This window comes from Aulonocara sp. 'chitande type north' Nkhata Bay, linkage group LG23 (assembly GCF_057382095.1).
Source record: "Aulonocara sp. 'chitande type north' Nkhata Bay isolate Kocher_YH1m ecotype deep benthic linkage group LG23, A_spYH_male_GT1.1, whole genome shotgun sequence".
Lineage (NCBI taxonomy): Eukaryota > Metazoa > Chordata > Actinopteri > Cichliformes > Cichlidae > Aulonocara > Aulonocara sp. 'chitande type north' Nkhata Bay.
Genome location: NC_141365.1, coordinates 35142837 through 35162292, shown reverse-complemented (window position 1 = coordinate 35162292; position 19456 = coordinate 35142837). Strand labels below are relative to the sequence as shown.

At 41.7% G+C, this 19456-nt stretch overlaps 1 protein-coding gene across 1 annotated transcript; it reads left to right on the top strand.

Moving 5' to 3' along the window:
• Window positions 1-3963: 3963 nt before the first annotated feature.
• On the top strand, window positions 3964-19051 carry rnd3a (Rho family GTPase 3a). The gene is made up of 5 exons (XM_086282301.1): window positions 3964-4320; window positions 4628-4715; window positions 14218-14327; window positions 15472-15606; window positions 15781-19051. The coding sequence occupies exons 1-5, from the start codon at window positions 4171-4173 to the stop codon at window positions 16027-16029; spliced, it is 732 nt and encodes a 243-aa protein (XP_086138427.1). The 5' UTR covers window positions 3964-4170; the 3' UTR covers window positions 16030-19051.
• The last annotated feature ends 405 nt before the right edge of the window (window positions 19052-19456 follow it).

Below are 19456 nucleotides of genomic sequence, written 5' to 3'. Positions count from 1 at the left end.
TTTCCCAGCAGTGATATCCAGCACTGGTGTGTGACCCAGACCTAAACTGTGCTGGATATCACCAATAGTGATGGCTTCTTGGTGGAAATGGGTTTAATCAGTGGAAAATACAGTTTTGGTGCTCTGAGGTATTTTCTCTATGAAGGTAAACATGTTCTGACCTAGTTATGCAGTGAATGAAGGTCAGGTATCTAAAACATTAAGCACTCATGTGTATTAATTATAATAATTCTCATCATTATTTGCAATAAAAAACCCTATTTAGCCAGTATTCAGACGTAATACATCACAGCTACAGCTGCTGCATACAGCACATTCACAGAAATCCGTTTTCTGTAAAACGTTTTATCCTAATGTTACAGCCAGTGCAGATACTTAAGTAGCACAGATATTCCCAAAGGAAAAACAGAAGGCAGTGTCTGAGCTTATTAATAGAGGATGCCTCGACCTCATCACTGAGGCACATCATGCTCATCATGCTAAGCTACCAGTGTTGTTTAATTATGGATTTTCTTTTTTCTGTTATGATTAAAAATGTAAATGAAAGTTTAAACATGGAAAGGTTGTGGAAAATTAGCTGTGAGCAGCCCCTGTGGAAATACACGAGATCCGCTTGATGCTGACAGCACCATGTGACCAGAAACAGGTGGTACCCTCATTTCTATTCTGAGAAGCATGTACAGTATTTAGGCAACTGTACTTGTCTACCAGCCCAGTTTGCTGCACTGCGTGCATGCTTCGGGTCTGTATCGTCATTTACGTCCAGCCAGCCAGTGTCATGTTTAGTGTTATTCACAGAGAATGACTCGAAACGAAACATGTTGAGTTTCTCGACCATGGTATGACTCTTTCCATTACCTGGAAGCGCTCGGGCACTTTTATTCTCCATCTCTGCGGTGTGTTGTGGCACTACTGTACAGGAAATGTAGGACAATACAAAGAGATTTTAAAATGATCACAGCAGCCCCTGAAGGCATCCACTGTTACAGGCTGATGCTGTCTCGTATATCAGTTTACCTTTAAGATGTTTCTGCATGATGTCACCCTGCACGGCCTCACTTTAGCCCAAATGTGTGGCTGCACCCAAGTGAGACTGGCAAAGCTTCAGGCTGCAGCAGAGAGCAGCGCACACAAGCACAGACAAGACAGCCTCGCTAAAGCTGGAGAAGGGCACCAGGGCGCAGTGTGTAAACAACTCAGTTAATGTGGTTTTGCTCGCCATCTCCTCTGACGCGTCTCCACTGCAATCTCTAAAAGGCTGGGTTTATTTACTGATGTAGAGCTGATAAAGCTCAGATGAGGGGAAAGTGACGAGGTAGGGAGTCACCACAGAAACAACGGTGTTTTTTGCAACCTAGGCAGGTAAAGCCTCCATTATCTTCAAATTCTGACAGAATTTGAATGAGGTCAAATGCATATGGTACACAGATAGCAGCCAAGCAGCCCCCACCCTGCCAATCCCCCCACCCAGTCCATTCTCTCCTGGCAGTGTTGTGTCCTGGAGGCAGAGCTCCCACACAACAGACGGGACTCCCACTGCACAGCCTGCAGGGTGGAGCTGTCCCACTGTAAAAACGCTGCCAGCAACTCGCAGTCCAATCACTCTGTGGCAGAGGGGAGAGCTGCTGTAGAACGCCGCTGTTCCCCTCATTTTTGTGAAAATTAGCAGTGACACTGTGCTAGGGAACAAGTAGCCTGAAGGCACAGAGAGGAGGCCTTTAAACCAGAAGGGTTCCTGTTCTGAAAAAGACACAAGAAAATGTGGTTCTGACACATTATTGATCCCATCGGGAAATTGAGTTTCCACTTCTTCTAATAAATGTCTGGAAGACAGCTGATATATTTTGTGTGGCTGTGCATTTTACTGTAAATATATGTATTACTCACAGATAATGAGGGGAATCCTCCATGGAAACGACTAATGCTGTGCATTGGAAATAAGCTGCATGTGCTACTGGGTTCACTGGGTTTATTGTTTTGGTCATGTGGCAGAGAAATGAAAATCCTTCTGTGAAAGGGCTGAGTGAAATGTGTATGAAACAAAGGACCGTAATAAGTTGTGCTGCTGTGAGTAACAAAAGGCTCGATTAGAGTGCGCCGACCATTTGAAACTGAATCACACACTGTTTAAAATGTGAGGGGCGGTGAATTCATTATTTAATAAATCATTCCTAACACTTCATGATAAACAGCACGGAGTTTTAATGCTTAAAATGCAGCAGCAGTTTTACAGACGAATCAAAAAAGTTATTATTTTGGTGCTCATTGAGCGTAATTAGAAATTGTTTTCCAGCTCAGTTTATTGATTAATTTTAGCTAGATCTTTCTAAAGATGAAACTCGAGAACTGGCATAGTTTTGGAAAATGTGAAGAAAGGTATAAATTTTTGACTTTTTTTTTTTTTACATTTTTTGACTTTTACCTGTATTTTGTAAAAACGTTTCTACTGATAAAAACCTCTGGGATCATTCATGAAGACAGAAATGACTTAATATCAGACTTTTTCTATTTACTACAGAAATGTTTACTTTATCGTGCAGAAAAACTGAGACATGCTGTTGAATTAGCACTTATTTTTTCTTTTATTAAGATAACTGAGGGATTCAGCGCGTGGTTAAACTTCTTTACACTGAAAGGCGAGTGTCACTGGTATGCCCCACTTAAGGCCAAAGTGGCCCACGTTGTACAATGAGCTTCACATCCCTGCTCTGCACCTTTAAACCTTTTTTATGTGGTTTCCTCCACACTGATCTTGTAGCAAACACTATAACAACAGGGTGTTTTAAGAAAACTCAACTAAAACAGCAATGCTGGGCTCAAATTGCACATTATATTTTGTCTGTTAGAATAGTCACTGTGTCATATTAGACAATTATAGAATCATAAATGTTTATTACCCTTTGCCTTTTAGTCACTCATGCTAAAGAAAGTAAACAGACAGTGTGTGTATGAAGCGCCTTGAGGCGACTTATGTTGTGATTTGGCGCTATATAAATAAAATTGAATTGAATTGAATTGTATATCATAGAATGACTGTGACGTGTTCCTTAACTCCAGGGTCAAAGGTTGTGTTTTATTACACAGATGTTATTGATATTAATCTGTCTTCTTCTTCTACTCTTGTTCTTTTCTTCTTTGTTGAAGCTTAAATGGAAGCCCAGCTGTTCATGACAGTAACTCCATTATCATTTGTGCTAGCAACAAAAAGCCTGTATGAGACTTGGATGATAAAGGGTTAATTCCACCTAGTTACAGCAGCAGCAAGGTTATTTTGATTTTTGCTTGCCCGTGTTTAGTTACAAGGATAACTGAGTGGTAACTCTAAGCACACCTATCTTCATGACTGCCCTACAAGCACTGATCATTTCTTGATTTGGGCTACATTTACTTGCTTGACTCCATAGTCACAGCTGAAGGACTTAACGGCTGAACTGTGGCTATAAAAATAATAAATATCTATATTTTATAGATGCATTGATGTGCTGGGTAAGTATCAGCACAGGCCTTGTTGACTTATATTTGGTATATTGGCAAATAAATAGCAAATAAAATGTTTGCATGTATCTGCTGTATTCCATCAATTTTAAAACTTTAATACAGTTTTATGCTGTTATGTTGCAGATTTCCTATTTCATAGTTTCAAGACAGGCCAGTCACTATTTTATAAAATCATGTTATAGTATATAAAGGAAAGGCAACATAAATAGTTTGAATTGCCTTATACTGGCGCTGTTCTTCTTGTAAGTCTAAATTTTGCGCACAATTCACTCTAAAAAACTGGCAAATGGAAACTATAATCTGATTTACTTTACTGATTAAAAAAATATCTTAGTTTGTGTTTTATTGTTTTGATGTTGAAGCTGAGGTTTGTGTGTAGTCCAAACGGGGGCGCCATCACGGTGCCTGGCCCGGCGTGCGTCTGTGTGGAGGCTCGCTGGACGAAGGGAGGGACGTGCCTCATCCCGACGGACGGAGAGCTGCTGCCATTGGCTCCTGCGACGTTATAAATGTAGGCAAATGGAATTTACCGGCTCAGAGCAGGCGGAGACACCGGGGGAGGAGAGCAGGCGCGCAGGCTTGGACGCACCGAGACCAGCTGCTTCTCGACGGTTCACACACACCCACCCACCCACCCAGGATTGGACTCATTTTTAAAAACGATTCAAATCAATGAAGGAGAGACGCTCGTGTCAGAAGTTATCTCTGAAATCCAGCATGGATCCCAGTCAGAGTGTGAAGTGTAAGATAGTGGTGGTGGGGGACAGCCAGTGCGGGAAGACTGCGCTGCTTCACGTGTTCGCCAAAGACTGCTTCCCTGAGGTGAGACCCTGCAGCCTGCTGGACATGATGCATGTTAATAACACACACTGATACCACGACCAGCGCATCTCATTGTTCTTCTGAACCTGGCTGTGTCACGTGGATTGTTCCAGTAGTGATGAAGGACATTCATGTTGTAGTGCTTGATACGTGTTGGGATCTGAAACCTAAACGTAGTAGTACCAACACCTTTGTAGTACACGATCGTGGTAATAGGGTAATAAATCTAACGTTGCTCAGTTTCTTCAAAGTTTAAAACCTGGCAGGCTTCCTCCCTGACCTCCCCTCTTCTAAATGTTTCCTGCAGAGCTACGTCCCCACTGTGTTTGAAAACTACACAGCCAGCTTTGAAATCGACACGCAGAGGATCGAGCTCAGTTTGTGGGACACCTCAGGTAATCCTCACTTCCAACAACCTCTCTGTCTGACTCATGCTCCAAGTGTCACCTTGTGTCAGTTGTGGCAGTGGTGTGGACATGTTCTAACATGCATCTCTGTGATCAGTCACTCAGTTGCTGATTTGAATGATATGGAGCTAGTTTATTATTAACTTTGTGGGGTAGAATTCACCCATGTTTGACTGCGTCATAAATAAATAACAGGTTTTAGCCCAGAATGTCCAAATCAGGAGACAGGAGAGTCCCAGGGCAGCTTTGTTTTTTCTCAAATAATGAAATTAATCTCTGACCCATTTTAATCAATGTAGCACAGTTAATCCTTTCCCATAGTCTGGAGTCGCTGTTCCTCGAAACCGCACGTTTCCCCTCAGATTAGATCGGGGCTTACCTTTTACCTACATGGAAACGTTCAGCCTCGTAGCTCAGTTCGAGCGCAGGAACGCCTCAGTGGAATGGATCTGATTTATGAATTCCTCCCAGCTGAGCAAAGCTTAAGTGGAAACAGGAAAGGAAACATAATGATAGGCTGAACGAAGCTCATATTCATACATCTGGTGAACACACTTTGAAATTCATCCTGCTTCCTGTGCTTTTCGGGAAGGTTGAGCAACATTGGCTCAGCAGCTTTTTTTCTTTTTAATCTCCTGCGGGTTAGACTTTGTGTTTGGGCTCTGAAAACCAGCATCGTGCGTGTGCGTGTGCGTAAACAAACCCATTTTCCCATCGATCATTGCCTGAGCACTGAATAGCACAGCAGCGAGGTGTATGTTTCATGTGTGTGAGCATGTGGTGTTTGTGTGGGAATGAGAGGAAAATCCCTGGCCTGGAATTCCTGAGTGACGTTTGGGTAACTTGAAGACCGAGGTCAGCTTGAGATCTTTCTTTCTTTCTGAAACGTCAGACCGGAAAATCCAACAGCAGCTTCTTAAAATCCAGATTTCTGAGCTGTTTTATACTTCAGAGCAAATGAAAGTAAAAGCATCTGCAGAGTGGCGCTCCTTTGCCGCCTCAGTAACTCTACAAGAAAGTGAAACAAGGACATCAAATTGAAAATTCCTTCATCTCTCCAGTTTTGTGTGTAAATGTGGAAAGGCGAAGAAATGAAAACTGGCCCGAGTGAGAATTTTCTTTTATTGAATTGTGTTGGCTGCCTGCCTGGAGCCATTTTTCTTTTTCTCTCTGTTTCATAAAAGGAGGGTTGGGGGTGGTTTCCTATTAGATCATTGGATTTTAGAAGGTGCCAGATACCCCTATACCAACCCACCCCTACCTTCACTCCAAACCCACACCCAGCACACGAACACACACACACAGTGACCAATTGATGCAGCTTTCAGCTTGACTGGTCCCTTTTTTTTTTCTCCTTTTTTTTTTTTTGAAACCCCCATCTGCCACAGCCAATCCAATTGATCCCTTATTTCCTGAGGTGTGTGTGTGTGTGTGAGACCCAGGCCTGCACTCTGACAAAGACCAACACGGAGGGAGGAAGACAAACATTGTGGACTGCCACCCGCTCTTCCCCTCCCTCTCAAACACACACCTCCACACACACACCGAGGTGGTCTTTGTTCTGCAGTGATGAGTGGCCTAATGAGCAGCCTGCTGTTTATGTGTTTGTGTTTAAAGGGGATGGTGAAGGGAGTAATTCGGCCCATTAAGGTAAATTCCTGCCAGTTATACAGCCTTCCATTTGCCCCCCTCTCCCCAACCTACTTGTCTGCTCTAGCATTGCCACCCCAGTCTCAGGGTGAGGTCCGCCGGGGCCAAGGCGCGAGCCTTTGATGCTTCTTTCACCAACAGGGGAAGTGGTTTACGTTGTCTGCCTGTCTGCCTCCGTGTCTGAATGAGCAGGAAAAGTGCTTGTTTGAGAGTCAAACAGGAGGATAGGAAAACCGTGTGGGTAAACAGAGCAACCCCCGTGGCTCAGCACCTGCATGCCTTAGGTCTTTTCTCGTTTTACAGAGTGGAAATGAGCATGGATTATTTTTTTCAAATCAGAAAATCCACCAACCCCACAAAACATTAAAAAAAAAAAACCCAATTCAAGCATCAAATTCTTAGATTTGGAAAGCAACCACCAAGTAGGAGTTACCCTTTTTACAAATGATGGCTCCGACTTTTTTCCCTTATTCAGTGGGTTTCATTTTTAACTCCTTGGTGTTGGAACAACAAGCAAAAAAACGAAACATTCACAGAGCTTTGGTTTAGGTGACCCATTTCTACATACATTATATTCGCTCTCTGTTTTGGTCTCCATCAGCTCCTGCTGTGACCACCAGCTGCTAGCCAATCTGCTCTGCTGTGGCATTTGTTGTTTTTAAAAATGTATCCTTTCTCTGAAAACAGCTGCTCGTTGCACCTGGAAACAGTCATTAAGAAAGACCAAGACTGTAAAGCTATGAGCAGTTAGACCAAAACAACAAGCTGAAAGATGCTAAAAGGCCAAGTAGTAGAGCTAAAGGAGACCGGAGACTTTCTTTGGTCATATGACCTCTTTGTTTATATTAAAATGTCGATGAAAGCAACTTCAAAACTGCTGTCGTTTCTAATCGTTTCTGTACTAATCCGAGGCTCACAGAAGATTGCTTTAAACTGATTTTGCACTTTTCACAGTTGAAATATTCATAATATACTTACGCTGGAACTGAACTGCAGGAAACGGCTAGTATTTTCATACTTCCGAAATTGGTCTTGCACAGTTGTTCCAACTGTTAGGCAATTTCCCAAAGCTACAACAAATACGTTTTCGAGCTTAACAGGAAAAATAAAAGAACTAGAGGAGTTCAGACTTTTCCAGTTCTAGAAATCCCAATGGGAAACATCAGACCCAGTGGATCTCATTTGACAATATTTATCACAGGGAATATATATATATGGGGAAAATTAGTTGTTGTTTTTTTTTGTTTACTGCGCACATTCAAAGTTGACCCACTTTGCAAAATGGGAAGAAAGACAGATAAAGGAGTTGTAATGGAAGATGCATAAAGCAGAGCTTGGTCAGAGCAGACAGATCATCTTGCCCTTCTATAGTTACTAGAGCATATCACATGTCCTGTTTCCCATGTAGTGCAGGACAGCTTAACTATGGGACTTTTGCATGCACTCAGTAAGCTCCTCTGCTACTCTCTCTGTGACACACACACACACACACACACACACACACACACACACACACACACACACACACACACACACACACACCCCCCCGATTCTTCAGTCTGTAACCATTGTTGGATTGGATCACATTTCTGGGTTCAGCGAATTGGAGCCGCATGTCTGGCATTCCTCAGACTAAAGGTTTCTACTTCCTCCACTACAAAGACCCCCTTTGTACCCAGCAGGCCCAGATCCTCAGCCAGTGAAAGAGAAGTGGTGTGGATCACTAAAGCCTTACCTCGTTTCCAGAGGGGAGAAATCGAATCACGGTAGAATTTGCTGACCGACAATGGGATGGTGATGGTGAAGCAGTGTATGAACTGAAGGGCAGTGGGATCCTGGTAGAGATTAATGGACTTCCTGTCTGCTAATGTCATGGAAGGACTTTTTTTTTTTTTTTTTAAACACCTGACATTAAAATCCATGTCCGGCCTTCACACTGAGCACTTTGCATTCTTGGCTCCCCGTGCATGTGTCCTGCCAGCCCATCACTGAGAAACATCTGACTGTCCTAAATGCTTCACCAGCATCCTGTTTGGCCCAACTCTTGACTCTTACCCAATTTGTACTTTGTTATTGTGGCCAAAGTAACCTCTCGAAAGCTTGTATAAGTAAAGTTTATCATATCTCAATGTCTTTTCAGGAAGTTTCTTTCAGCTGGATTACACAATTTGAGAAGGGAAATAGATTTCCTGTTTTCAGCCCTTCTGGTGGACTTTCTTCAGTTACTGATTTCGAGACTTTATCATGGCTCATGGAGTGCCATAAGATAGTATTGTATCTTAAACAAATTTAGCTACACTGCAATCGATCCTAGTGTAACGTAATGTGCCGTGATGTACTGAAACGGTACAGTATAGTGTAAAGTACCAAGCAGTAATCTTGAGCCACCTCTAGCTTCTTTATATTTATTGAAACATGAAGAAATATAAATCCAATATACGGAAGAAAACAACCAGTTTTTACAATTTCATTGGAAATTGGCAACATTTGCTGAAGTATTTGGGAAGTTTTTTTTGTCTTTCAATTAAGTAGTCTTCAGGAATAGTTCTCCAGGCTTCTTGAAGTATTATGTATGTATTATGACACATGACACACATTTATAATGCTAAATCTTAATGGTTGCTCACCTATTATATGTTGCATAACTTTCAATAATATACTTTTTAAGGTATTAGAGCATGTTGTAGTGCATCATAGTGAACTTTAACATAACACACATGCACAACAGGGGCGACAGTGGCTCAGGTTGCCCCCTACACATCCAGTGTGAGTGTGATAAAAGTGCTAGGCTATGGGACTCGTAGTAGAAAGTGCTTTGAGTGCTCAAACTGAGTATAAATGTGCTCCATAAGTACCAGTACATCCAGTTACCACTTACATGTGTTAACACAACATGTTACAATGGTATTGCTATATTAGATTTGGCTATTTAACACAGTACACACTGAATTATTAAATTGCGTCCAAAGATATCTTTTGTTAACCTGCTATATTTGAGCATATTTTGTGATACCAAAGGTTACTTTATTAATCCTTCATGTCCAGATTTTAGATTTACACAAACAAATATCATGGTAACCACAGCAACTACAGCAGATAGTCATAAGTGTATAAGTGCAAATTGTAGTGCGTGTGCTTGGCAGGCGAGCCGTATAAACTTGATAGTGCTGTATTTCTAGACGTGCCTGTCAACATCTGTTGTTTCCACAGGTGTCCCCCAAAGGCCTAATGCCTCTTTTTATGTATTTATGCACACACAAGCTCACCGCCCAGCAGCTCCGTTCTGCTCAGCTATGTTAGCTATGCAGTAAACCAGCAGGCCTGCAGATCTGTTGCTATACATCCAGACTGTAGACTGTCAGCCACAGCTGGCTTACCTCAGGTCTGCATGTGCTTGTGTGAGATAAAGCAAAAGCTGTTATTGTGTGAAGTTGTATGTCTTTAACATTATGGAATATTTTGAGATTGCATGAATAGACCAGAATGTGTTTTCCACATTATTTCATGTAGATTCATTGCATTAATTGCATTGCATTTATTTATTTCTTGATCACAACAACAGTGAGCATTTAGTGGCATTCTACAGTTTCCGCTTATGTCATTGTGCCCAACAGCAAGACACAAGACAGGCTATGGTTAATAGGAGGCGAGAGAGGATGGAGGACATATCGAAAGGACAGAATAAGGGAGGACAGGGTGTGTGTCTTTCTTCCAGATTTAGAGATCCTGTGGGAGAACAATGACAGGAGCTAATTAGATGACAGTTACCAGGTCTTTGTGTGTGTGTTAGCTGTGGGATTTCCTCTTATCTTTCCATTTGGCAGGAAGATGACCTTAAAGCAGAGGCTGGTCTCAGATGCAGAGCTAACGCAGTAACGACTCTAAACAGCTAACAAAGAAGGAAACATCTGCTATTAAAAGTTATTAGCAAAACGCTTCCATAGAGGGTCGAATTTTAAATGCACCATGTTGAAATTGCAGTGGATTTACGTTGGATTTATTGCTATAAATGCACTAACGTGCAGGTAAATTCACAGAAATATGTGCAGACATAATAACACAGCAACTTCACACTGCAGCTCAGATACGCATTTCCTCTCATTAGGTTAATAAAAACAGTCTATTCATTGTGAAATGTCAACCGATTCTACAGCATGCCCTTTTAGTCGCAAGGTTTTATTTTTCCACTGATTTGTTCCAGGCTACGAGCTCTGGAATAAAAACAATCGAACAGCCCATTGTGGTCATGATCGATTGCGAGACGGTCATGAAAGAAATAAATTCTTGTGGTCTTGTGGGGGATACCACCTTCCTCCTCGCCTTGTATTTGCTGTGCTCCCTTGATAACAGTTCAGCATCTGGCCTTTTGTTTAGGCGGTATCACCTATCGGGCTGCTTTCCAAAACACTCAGAGTTCCCATCCAAACTACACTGTTTAGATCAAGACATCAAAATAATTTATTCAGTTCATTCCAACACTAGATTTTAGGAGCAGGTACAGATTAATAGGGAGCAAAAAAATTCAGGTTATATGCATCAATGCAGACACGTCTTTGATAGGCCAAGATCATAATCATAATCCTTTTTGAGCCAATATATCAGACTGTATAAGTTAGCTCGTGAAGTTGAACTTTTGTAATGGTGATACTGTGGATTTTACTGTTAAGACTGGAAATACTTCGTTTGTCCCATGTTTGGGAAAGGCGACCGCCTTCTTGGGAAGTCCACCACAACTGTTAAGGAGTTGAACGGATACACACAATATACCGATGAGGGTGATAAATCTACTGCAAAAAAAACCTATCCTGAAAACACATGTGGCTACCTCGACATGACACTGGATGTGACAAGAAAGGTGGCTCTGACTGAGAAACCACATGCTTATTGGCTAACGACTTGTGATTGACAACTACCAATTGACCCAAAACAAGCCATGATCTCACCGGGAGTGTCCACAAAGGTCAAGACAGGTCCCAGACTTGTTAACCCTCTACTGCATAGCGTTGCCCTGAGGCAACAAACCACATTTTCATGCCTTACACTGGCCCTTCAAAAAAGAAAAACGTTTTTTTTTTCGGAAATAATGCTACCAGGCACATCTCTTTCCAATAAAACGATGAGTTGAAGGTGGTGTGACTTTCATTTGGGGGGGGCAGGACCCCTTTCTGCAAGCTGCAGTACATGAGAGACCTCTCCATTAGGAGGCAAGATAAAGATCACTATTTTACATGTTTATAGTGAAATAAATGTATATTAAAAATACTTGTATGTGCATGAATATGTTAAGAAGCATATTTGTTTGTTCTACTTTTTTCAATTTATTTATACAGTAAAACTTAATTTTCATTCGTTGCCTCAAGGCAACACTGCGCAGTAAGCCTGATATTTTTTCTTTTTTGTTTCAGGCAATATAATGCATTTGCATATGTGTGTAGAGATGTGTTTGTGTGCATTTATATATGATAATAGTCAATGTTTTTTTTTACTTTACAATCTACTCATAGTTAGAGGACATGGATGTAAATACCTTTTATGGAAGGAAACCAAGGGAATGTGCACTTTCTGTCCTCAGAAATGAGGAGTGGATCCCTGAATGAGGTTTGAGGGACACTTAGGAGCTCAGGGGTCAGTTGGTAAAGTAACTGTGTCTGTGTGTGTGTTAGTGCCCACACATCAAGCAGGTCTGGCCAGGATCTGGTATCAAGTCGGCACTGCTGGCTGACTTCTGACATGATAAGACGTATGTCATCCAGGCCTGGCATAGATGGCACTGTCTATGTGATGGCATGCCATTTCTGGCTTGATTGTGGCTTGGTTTATGTGGCCCAGGCCTACAGAAAACAGGTCTGGCCCAGATCTAGAATCAAGCTGGCACTTCGGACTGACTGGTGTTTTGGCAGAGTGTATATCAACCAGATGTGTGCCAGGTCTGGCAATGACGCCACTGTTTATGCAATGGCATGCCATATCTCAGGTGGTAGAGCAGGTTACAAACTGATCGGAAGGTTAGTGGTTCGATCCCTGGCTCCTCCAGTCTGCATGTCAAGAGTGAGAATGTGTATGAATGATTTGAAGCGTTCAGTTAAGCGAAAGTGGGTGAATGTGGCATGTTGTATAGAGCACTTTGAGTAAACTGGGAGAGTAGAAAAGCGCTATATAAAAATCAGTCCATTCACTGTCTGAACAGAGTTTCGGCATGTTACTTTTGCACTGTTTTGCATGTTCTGGCACATGTTGTCATTGCATGGCTTGATTAAGGTACACATTAGGCTGACATCTGGGGCCAGAGCTGAAACTGTTCTGGGCCAGCAGTGTGTCTACAACTGGCCTGTGGCTGCACATCACCTACAGATGGCCCACATACTGCAATGAATGACGGCCCTTTGGTGGCCCAGATAACTTGCTTATGAATATTTCAACTGTGAAAACTTGCTATTCATAAAGCAAATTAGCAAGAACTGCTAGCAATTCTTGCTAACAATTGAAAGGAATTAAAACATTTAGCAGTTGTTAATGACTGACAGCTAATGACAGAAAATGCAAAATAATGAAGTGCAATGTCTCAGCAGCTTTTCTCCTCAGTCTGTAAAATTATTGCGTTAGTTTACACTTTAATGTAATTTTTAGTGTAATAAAATGTGTATATGTTGGCTAAGATCATTTTTTTGTAAACATTGCTAAATGAAAAGCAGTTCTGCCATTAGCAAAGCTTAATGTGCAATTTTTCATGCCAAGTGTTGAATTACATGCAATATTAATTCTTGTGTAATTCTATATAATAACTGGGATCTCCTGCATATACATGGAGTGGAACATTATGGACATGGATATTTGAGATGTCTGTACACACACTTTAGTCGTGCTTTGTTGTGTGGGGCCCAGGCCTGGAAGCATTGTTTAAAACGATGTCATCTCCCATCCAGACTGTTTAGATTAGGAACACCAGCAGAGTGTGTGTGTGTGTGTGTGTGTGTGTGTGTGTGTGTGTGTGTGTGTGTGTGTGTGTGTGTGTGTGTGTGAACCAGTGCATTCCAGAATTTTCTCTGCAGCCGTGTTTATAAAAGACTTCCCAAGGGAACCTAAAGTTACCAAAAACAAAATTCCCCAGATTCTTGGCAGCTGCTTGTGTGTGTGGTCACTTCTTGCTTGCCATGTGATCTTGACTCACCTTGACATGACGGCAAGCTCCCCTCCCCCCAACCTCCGATGCGCTTCAGTCAGGCAGTGAGATGGGCGTCGCCCTTGCACATGGTTTCAATTTGAGGAGGGAGTCATTTCCTCGCTCTGAAGTTCTATTCCTTCAGAGAGATTTTCTGTTTCAGTAAACGATCTTGTTGTAGTCAGCACATTTTTTCTACTGATGCGGCACTATTTGTTTTTCTCGCTTAGTTGCCATGGATTATGGCTGAGCTGCAATCATGACGTATGAGAATAACTATCTGTAGTGCTCAAGTGATAATTTGGTCTTCCTTGTGCTTTCTTGAAACAGACTTTGATCCTGCCCCTCACTCGAATACTGTTATTTCATTTGTTTAAGCAAAAGCCTTCAATGCTAGACATATTTCAGGTCTTCCAATAAAAAATGAAATCTATAAAGTTTTAAATAAGAACACCTCAAGTTTCTTCTGATGTCCCTTGAGCTGGATCCCTGCGAAGATTATCCAATAATAGCAAAACTGCAAATTAAATCAGGAACATTTCTTAGCCTGAGCTGGCCACGTGTTTCTTTGCTGTCTGTTGGAACAAAAGAGGGTGCTCGCACAGTTATGCATACAGCAGTTTTGTCCTTGCGCAACAGTGTGTGAATACAGTTCAAGTTTCTTGTTTTCCTTTGTTTTAGGATCTCCATACTATGACAACGTGAGGCCCCTGTCCTATCCCGACTCCGATGCTGTGCTCATCTGTTTCGACATCAGCCGCCCAGAAACGCTCGACAGCGTAATGAAAAAGGTTTGTTGCTCCTCTCGGGCAAATCCATGCAGGAAACACGTCTTTAAGCTCTATTTTTAAACATTCCACTCAAGTACTTTGATTTTTGTCTGAACTGGTGACAGAGGCCTGGATCAAAGGTCTGCAGTCATTTCTTTTTTCTGTGATCTCAGTCATGTGAAGTCGTATAGCTGTAATGTGACTTCAGTGTCAGGTCAAAACCCTGCAGTGGCTGGACGTGTCACTGGCTGATTCTCACATGTCCAAACGTGTGCTGTACATCAAGCAACACAGGTGGTGTCAGTCATCTGACTGGTGGAGAAACTACAAAATGTAAAAGTCATTATCTTCCCACATTAAAACACACCTGGCATGTGCTCCTATTTTTGCAAGGCATTTCCTGTTTTTGCGCTGCTTTCTGCCGACCTGGAATGTTTTTTCAAAGCAACTCACGTTTACCAGAATTAGCGGTCGAGACAGAAACAGTTTTGTCTTGCTCATTAGGAACAGAGATGACCTCAGATGCACTGAGATTTTTTGTCCCTTTCAGTCTGCCGCTTTGATGGGTAACATTAGTTATCTAACCATTTGTTGTCTTGTGTTGCACACTGTAATTGAACCTGTCGTGAGTAATTGGGAACACGTCATATACAGCTAATTGCTAAGCTTGAACTGAAGTTTAAAGTGCTTAAAGCTGTGCTAGTCGAAGAATGCATTTCAGACGATGAACGTCTACATGAGACTTAACCTCGGTTTAGGCTTTTAGGTTGTTCAGACACATTTTACAAACAAACTTCCTCCTCAGATGTCAATGAACTTGATCCCCTGACCAGCCAGACAGCCAGCCCTGAGGCACATTAGCCTCAGATTAAAGCCCCAAGAGAAATGCCATTGATCACAGAGCGTTTATTGTTGTCAGGGAGGAAACATGGAGATTACTTCTAGTTCCTTTCTAGGGTTCAAAGAAATGAGGGGCTTCAGGAAGTGGCAGCTTTAACCTTTGTACTTAAAGGGCAGGTGAGGGGGGGATTTCATCAAATTCTTTATTACAGCAACAAACATTTGAACACACTCACAAGAAAAACATTGTTTTAAAACACAAAATTTACTTTATTTTTATGTCAGAACTCCTGAATGATTGAGGCTATTTTGTCTTTCTTCACAGTGGAAAGGTGAGATCCAGGAGTTTTGTCCCAACACCAAGATGCTGTTAGTCGGCTGCAAGTCGGACCTGCGCACCGATCTGAGCACACTTGTGGAGCTTTCCAACCATCGACAAGCGCCAGTTTCTTACGACCAGGTTTGTAGATTAAAAGAACATTTTGAAATGGTAGATGGTTCCAATTTCCTGACTCTAATCAGGTCATTGCCATGTTTAATTGACCCCTGTGAAAGTGTGCAAATCCTTTCGTTATTGACGCAAGCTCTTTACAAAAAACAGAATCTCAGTAAGCCTGAACGTTTTCCTTCTTAGGGTTCCAGCATGGCCAAGCAGATCTCGGCGCCCTACATCGAGTGCTCGGCCCAGCAGTCAGAAAACAGCGTCAGAGACATTTTCCATGTGGCCACGCTGGCCTGCATCAACAAAAACAACAAAAACGTCAAACGCAGCAAGACCGCCCGTGCTAGCAAGAGGATTTCACACATGCCTGGTAGACCTGACCTGGCGGCCGTGGCCTCGGACCTCCGGAAGGACAAAGCCAAAAGTTGCTCGGTCATGTGATTGCACCGACCAAATCAGATCAGACTGAGGAGAATGAGGACAGAGCACAGTGCAAGCAGGAAGTTATGGGGCAATGCTCCCTCCTGCATGCTAAAGACCCCTTATTTGTCTGGAAAGGGGTTCTATAAGCTTAATTCATGTACATGTTACTGGAATACTCTGCACCAATGAAAACTCAATGCATAGTAAGCATCCCACTCAACGCGGCCCCCACCCCTGCCCCACCAAAAGAGGAAGCTATCTATCACCTGCCTGGGGATGTGACCTGCTTCCTCTGGGAGGACAAAGCGGATGCAGTCAAGGCTTTCCATGCTAACAGGAAATGAGCAGGGGGAATGATGTCATTAGGAAATGCTCATTTATAAAAAGATGCGTAGGAACATGTGGTCTCCTGAATAAGAGCGAGAGCCGGCAATGGGGTGGTAGGTAGGGGGGTGCTGCCTCAGGGGGAGGAAATAAAGAGGAACTGCTGTTGTTTGTGCTGGATCAAAGACTTCTTCCTCGGAGGGCTTATACAAGAACTCGTCACTGTGGTTTGAAACTGATTCACTCCCACCTCTACTCCTGTAACTGTTAGTCTGTGTGCAGAACAGATTAGAAGAATTTCTTAATTTCTTTCAATGGAAACATGAAGCTGAGTGTCCCCTGTCTCTGATATGTTGTCGGTGTAATGTGAAGTCATTGGTGTATAACTGTGTCATTGCTTTATTTTCATCCTGATGAGATTGAACCAATACTACATTCTCTTACATCAGCAACTATGGATAGACTCATGAAAACAAATGCACACTGCAACAGTGCAGGTTAGCCTTTTATTTTCTCCAAAAACAGAAATGGTGTACTTTAACCCTTTTGTTGGGCCCTAAATGGGTCCAGTGAGCTTTAGCTTAACAAAAATTAGCAACCAAAAATAGAACACTGTATATGAAATATGGACATAGTCACTGTGACTTATCCACAACCCTAATGCTAGCCACAACCATGTTGGGTTTTTTTGAACGAAAAGTTACATTTTGGACAAGAAGATGAAGTTGTGACTTAATGCTAACGAGCTTTGTTAGCTAGCTCCATTTGAATATAATACACAAATGTCAATTGACTGATAAAATACTAGAATTTTGCTCCCAGATCTGAGCTGGATGAAGATATATTCGCATCCAGATACGTAACTTGGATTAACAGAAGCAAACCACAGATAAAAGATAGATGTAGCAAGTGTGATTTCACCTACTGATTAGTAAGCTAGTCGGCTGCCATCTTGGTGATTTGAAATTAGATTTGAAGCGCAAGAGGCAGATATGACTGAGATACCAATGGAGACCATGGAGACTGTATATTTACAGGTTGTTAGCTAGTGAACTAGCTAACAGTTGTAGTTAGCTATATCCTTCATTCTATAATGAGGATCATTACAATTCTTTCTCATTATGAACCAATTCTAGCAATTGAGCATATAAAATCAGAAGGTCGTCACAGAACAAAGGAGCTGAGAGCCGTTTCACCTTAGACCTACAACCAGTGTGTTTTTGCAGCCAGAGAAGTTTTTCCTTTGCTGGCTACTAAGAAGAATGCAGGTGGACGAGTTATAAAAACTGTTAAGAGGTGTCATCAAGGTTCAAACTGTTTCCTGTACCAGCCTGCAGATATTATTATTTTTTTGTTTAATAAATGCTGTAAATATAGGCATTTTAATATAGGAGTCTCTGGGGATGGACTTGCTTTTGGAGCTAGCCCCAAGTGACATTAGAAAAACTGGAGTTTTTGGTATTTGGCTTACTTTCTCATCTTCTGGAGGATCCCCTCGATTTTAACAGGCTGGAATCTTTGCGTCACGAATCACAGCACATTAAAAGAGGATTCAAACAGAAGAAGATCAACAATAACTTACCCTAAATGTCCAAATTGGAGGAAGCTGTGGTCGATTAGCTAGACTACGAAAACATCTGCAGGAATGAACCATCCCATGACAGGAACAGTTTTTGTCTCATACGGTAAATATCTGCAAACTGGATTACTGTATTGGTCACTGAATAAACGAGCGAGACAACCAAAGGATGAAGAACTTTGCTGATATGTGGTAAACTTGCTAAAGCTCAATTTAGACTTACATGCTGAGTCTACCATGTAGCCTATGCTAGTGACAGATGGTATTGCCACCATTTGTACCTGTGTGGGCTATGTTGACTCAATGTGTAGGTTACATTTTTAGTACATTTCTGCACTTCAGTTTATCACGTAGGGCTTTAGAAGAGTTACATCATACTTATGGCGCAGATTTAATGCAGAAACATACATTCACTGTAATTAGAAGGACTTTGCCCTCTTCAGTATTAAAAGAAGAGATTATCAGATATTTGGAATACCATAAATGCCACAATACAGATTACATGTTTTTTTTTTTTTTTTTTTTTTTTTTTAACTAGTCCACTTAGCAGTTAGCTTGCTAGCCCTCACTGCACTGCACGTTTCGCAAACCTCTGGAGATGAATTTTGCTGTTCGACTTTAAGCTGTGACCAGACCAGACCTTAACTCGGAAAGGATGATTGTATTTTTTTTTCTTCCTTGGGTCATTTCAGTGTTTGAGTATCATGACCTCCGCAGTAATGTCACATAATGTAAGAGATTTGTGTCAATTTCAAAATTAGTCTTGAGAAACAAGTGTTTTTGAACTAGTGTTTTTTCCTTCCTCTCAAACAACAGTGCAATGACGCAGCTGTTTAAATATCAACGGTATTGATGCACTTTTAATGTGACCATCAGTTTCTCAATTAGCTTGTTCAAATGCCAGTGCTGTCACATTTGTCAGCTCAGCGCCCGTGTCCCTATTTTCTTTTCCCAATCCTTTCTTTCCGGTGTATACACACGTTTTCTTGAATGTTGATGTCACCTTCAAAATGTCTTTGTCAATGTTGTTGCCATAATATTTATTGAATTCTATATTTTTCCCTTTAGAATAAATGCCAATAAAACTGAAGAGAAGTGTGTTTGTGTTCATTAAGGGAAGAAAGAGATCTCAGTTCATAAGTTCAGTATGTAGTTTGATTATCCTTCATGGATGGTCACGTACTGTTAAATTATGCCATGCAGACATTATAAGATTTATTGTGCTTTGAGTTCACAAAGGGAAGCTCTGATTTAGATCCTCTTTTGCTTTAGATTTCCAGCAGACTAGATGCCTCATGGCTACACTGACAATTCCAATAGAAACAACATCTACAAACTCCAATGCATCTATGGGACAACCTCATTTATGCTTCTGTAAGAGAGCAATGTGCTTCGAGGCATGAAGTGTGCTAGAAATCCATTCAAAGAACCTAAAAAGGTGGCTTCAGCTATTGTGCTTGTTAAGAGAGATTCTGTACAGTCATTTATTTACTCTCCCATCAAAAATCCAAATCTCATACATTAAAGATAACCAGCTTATTG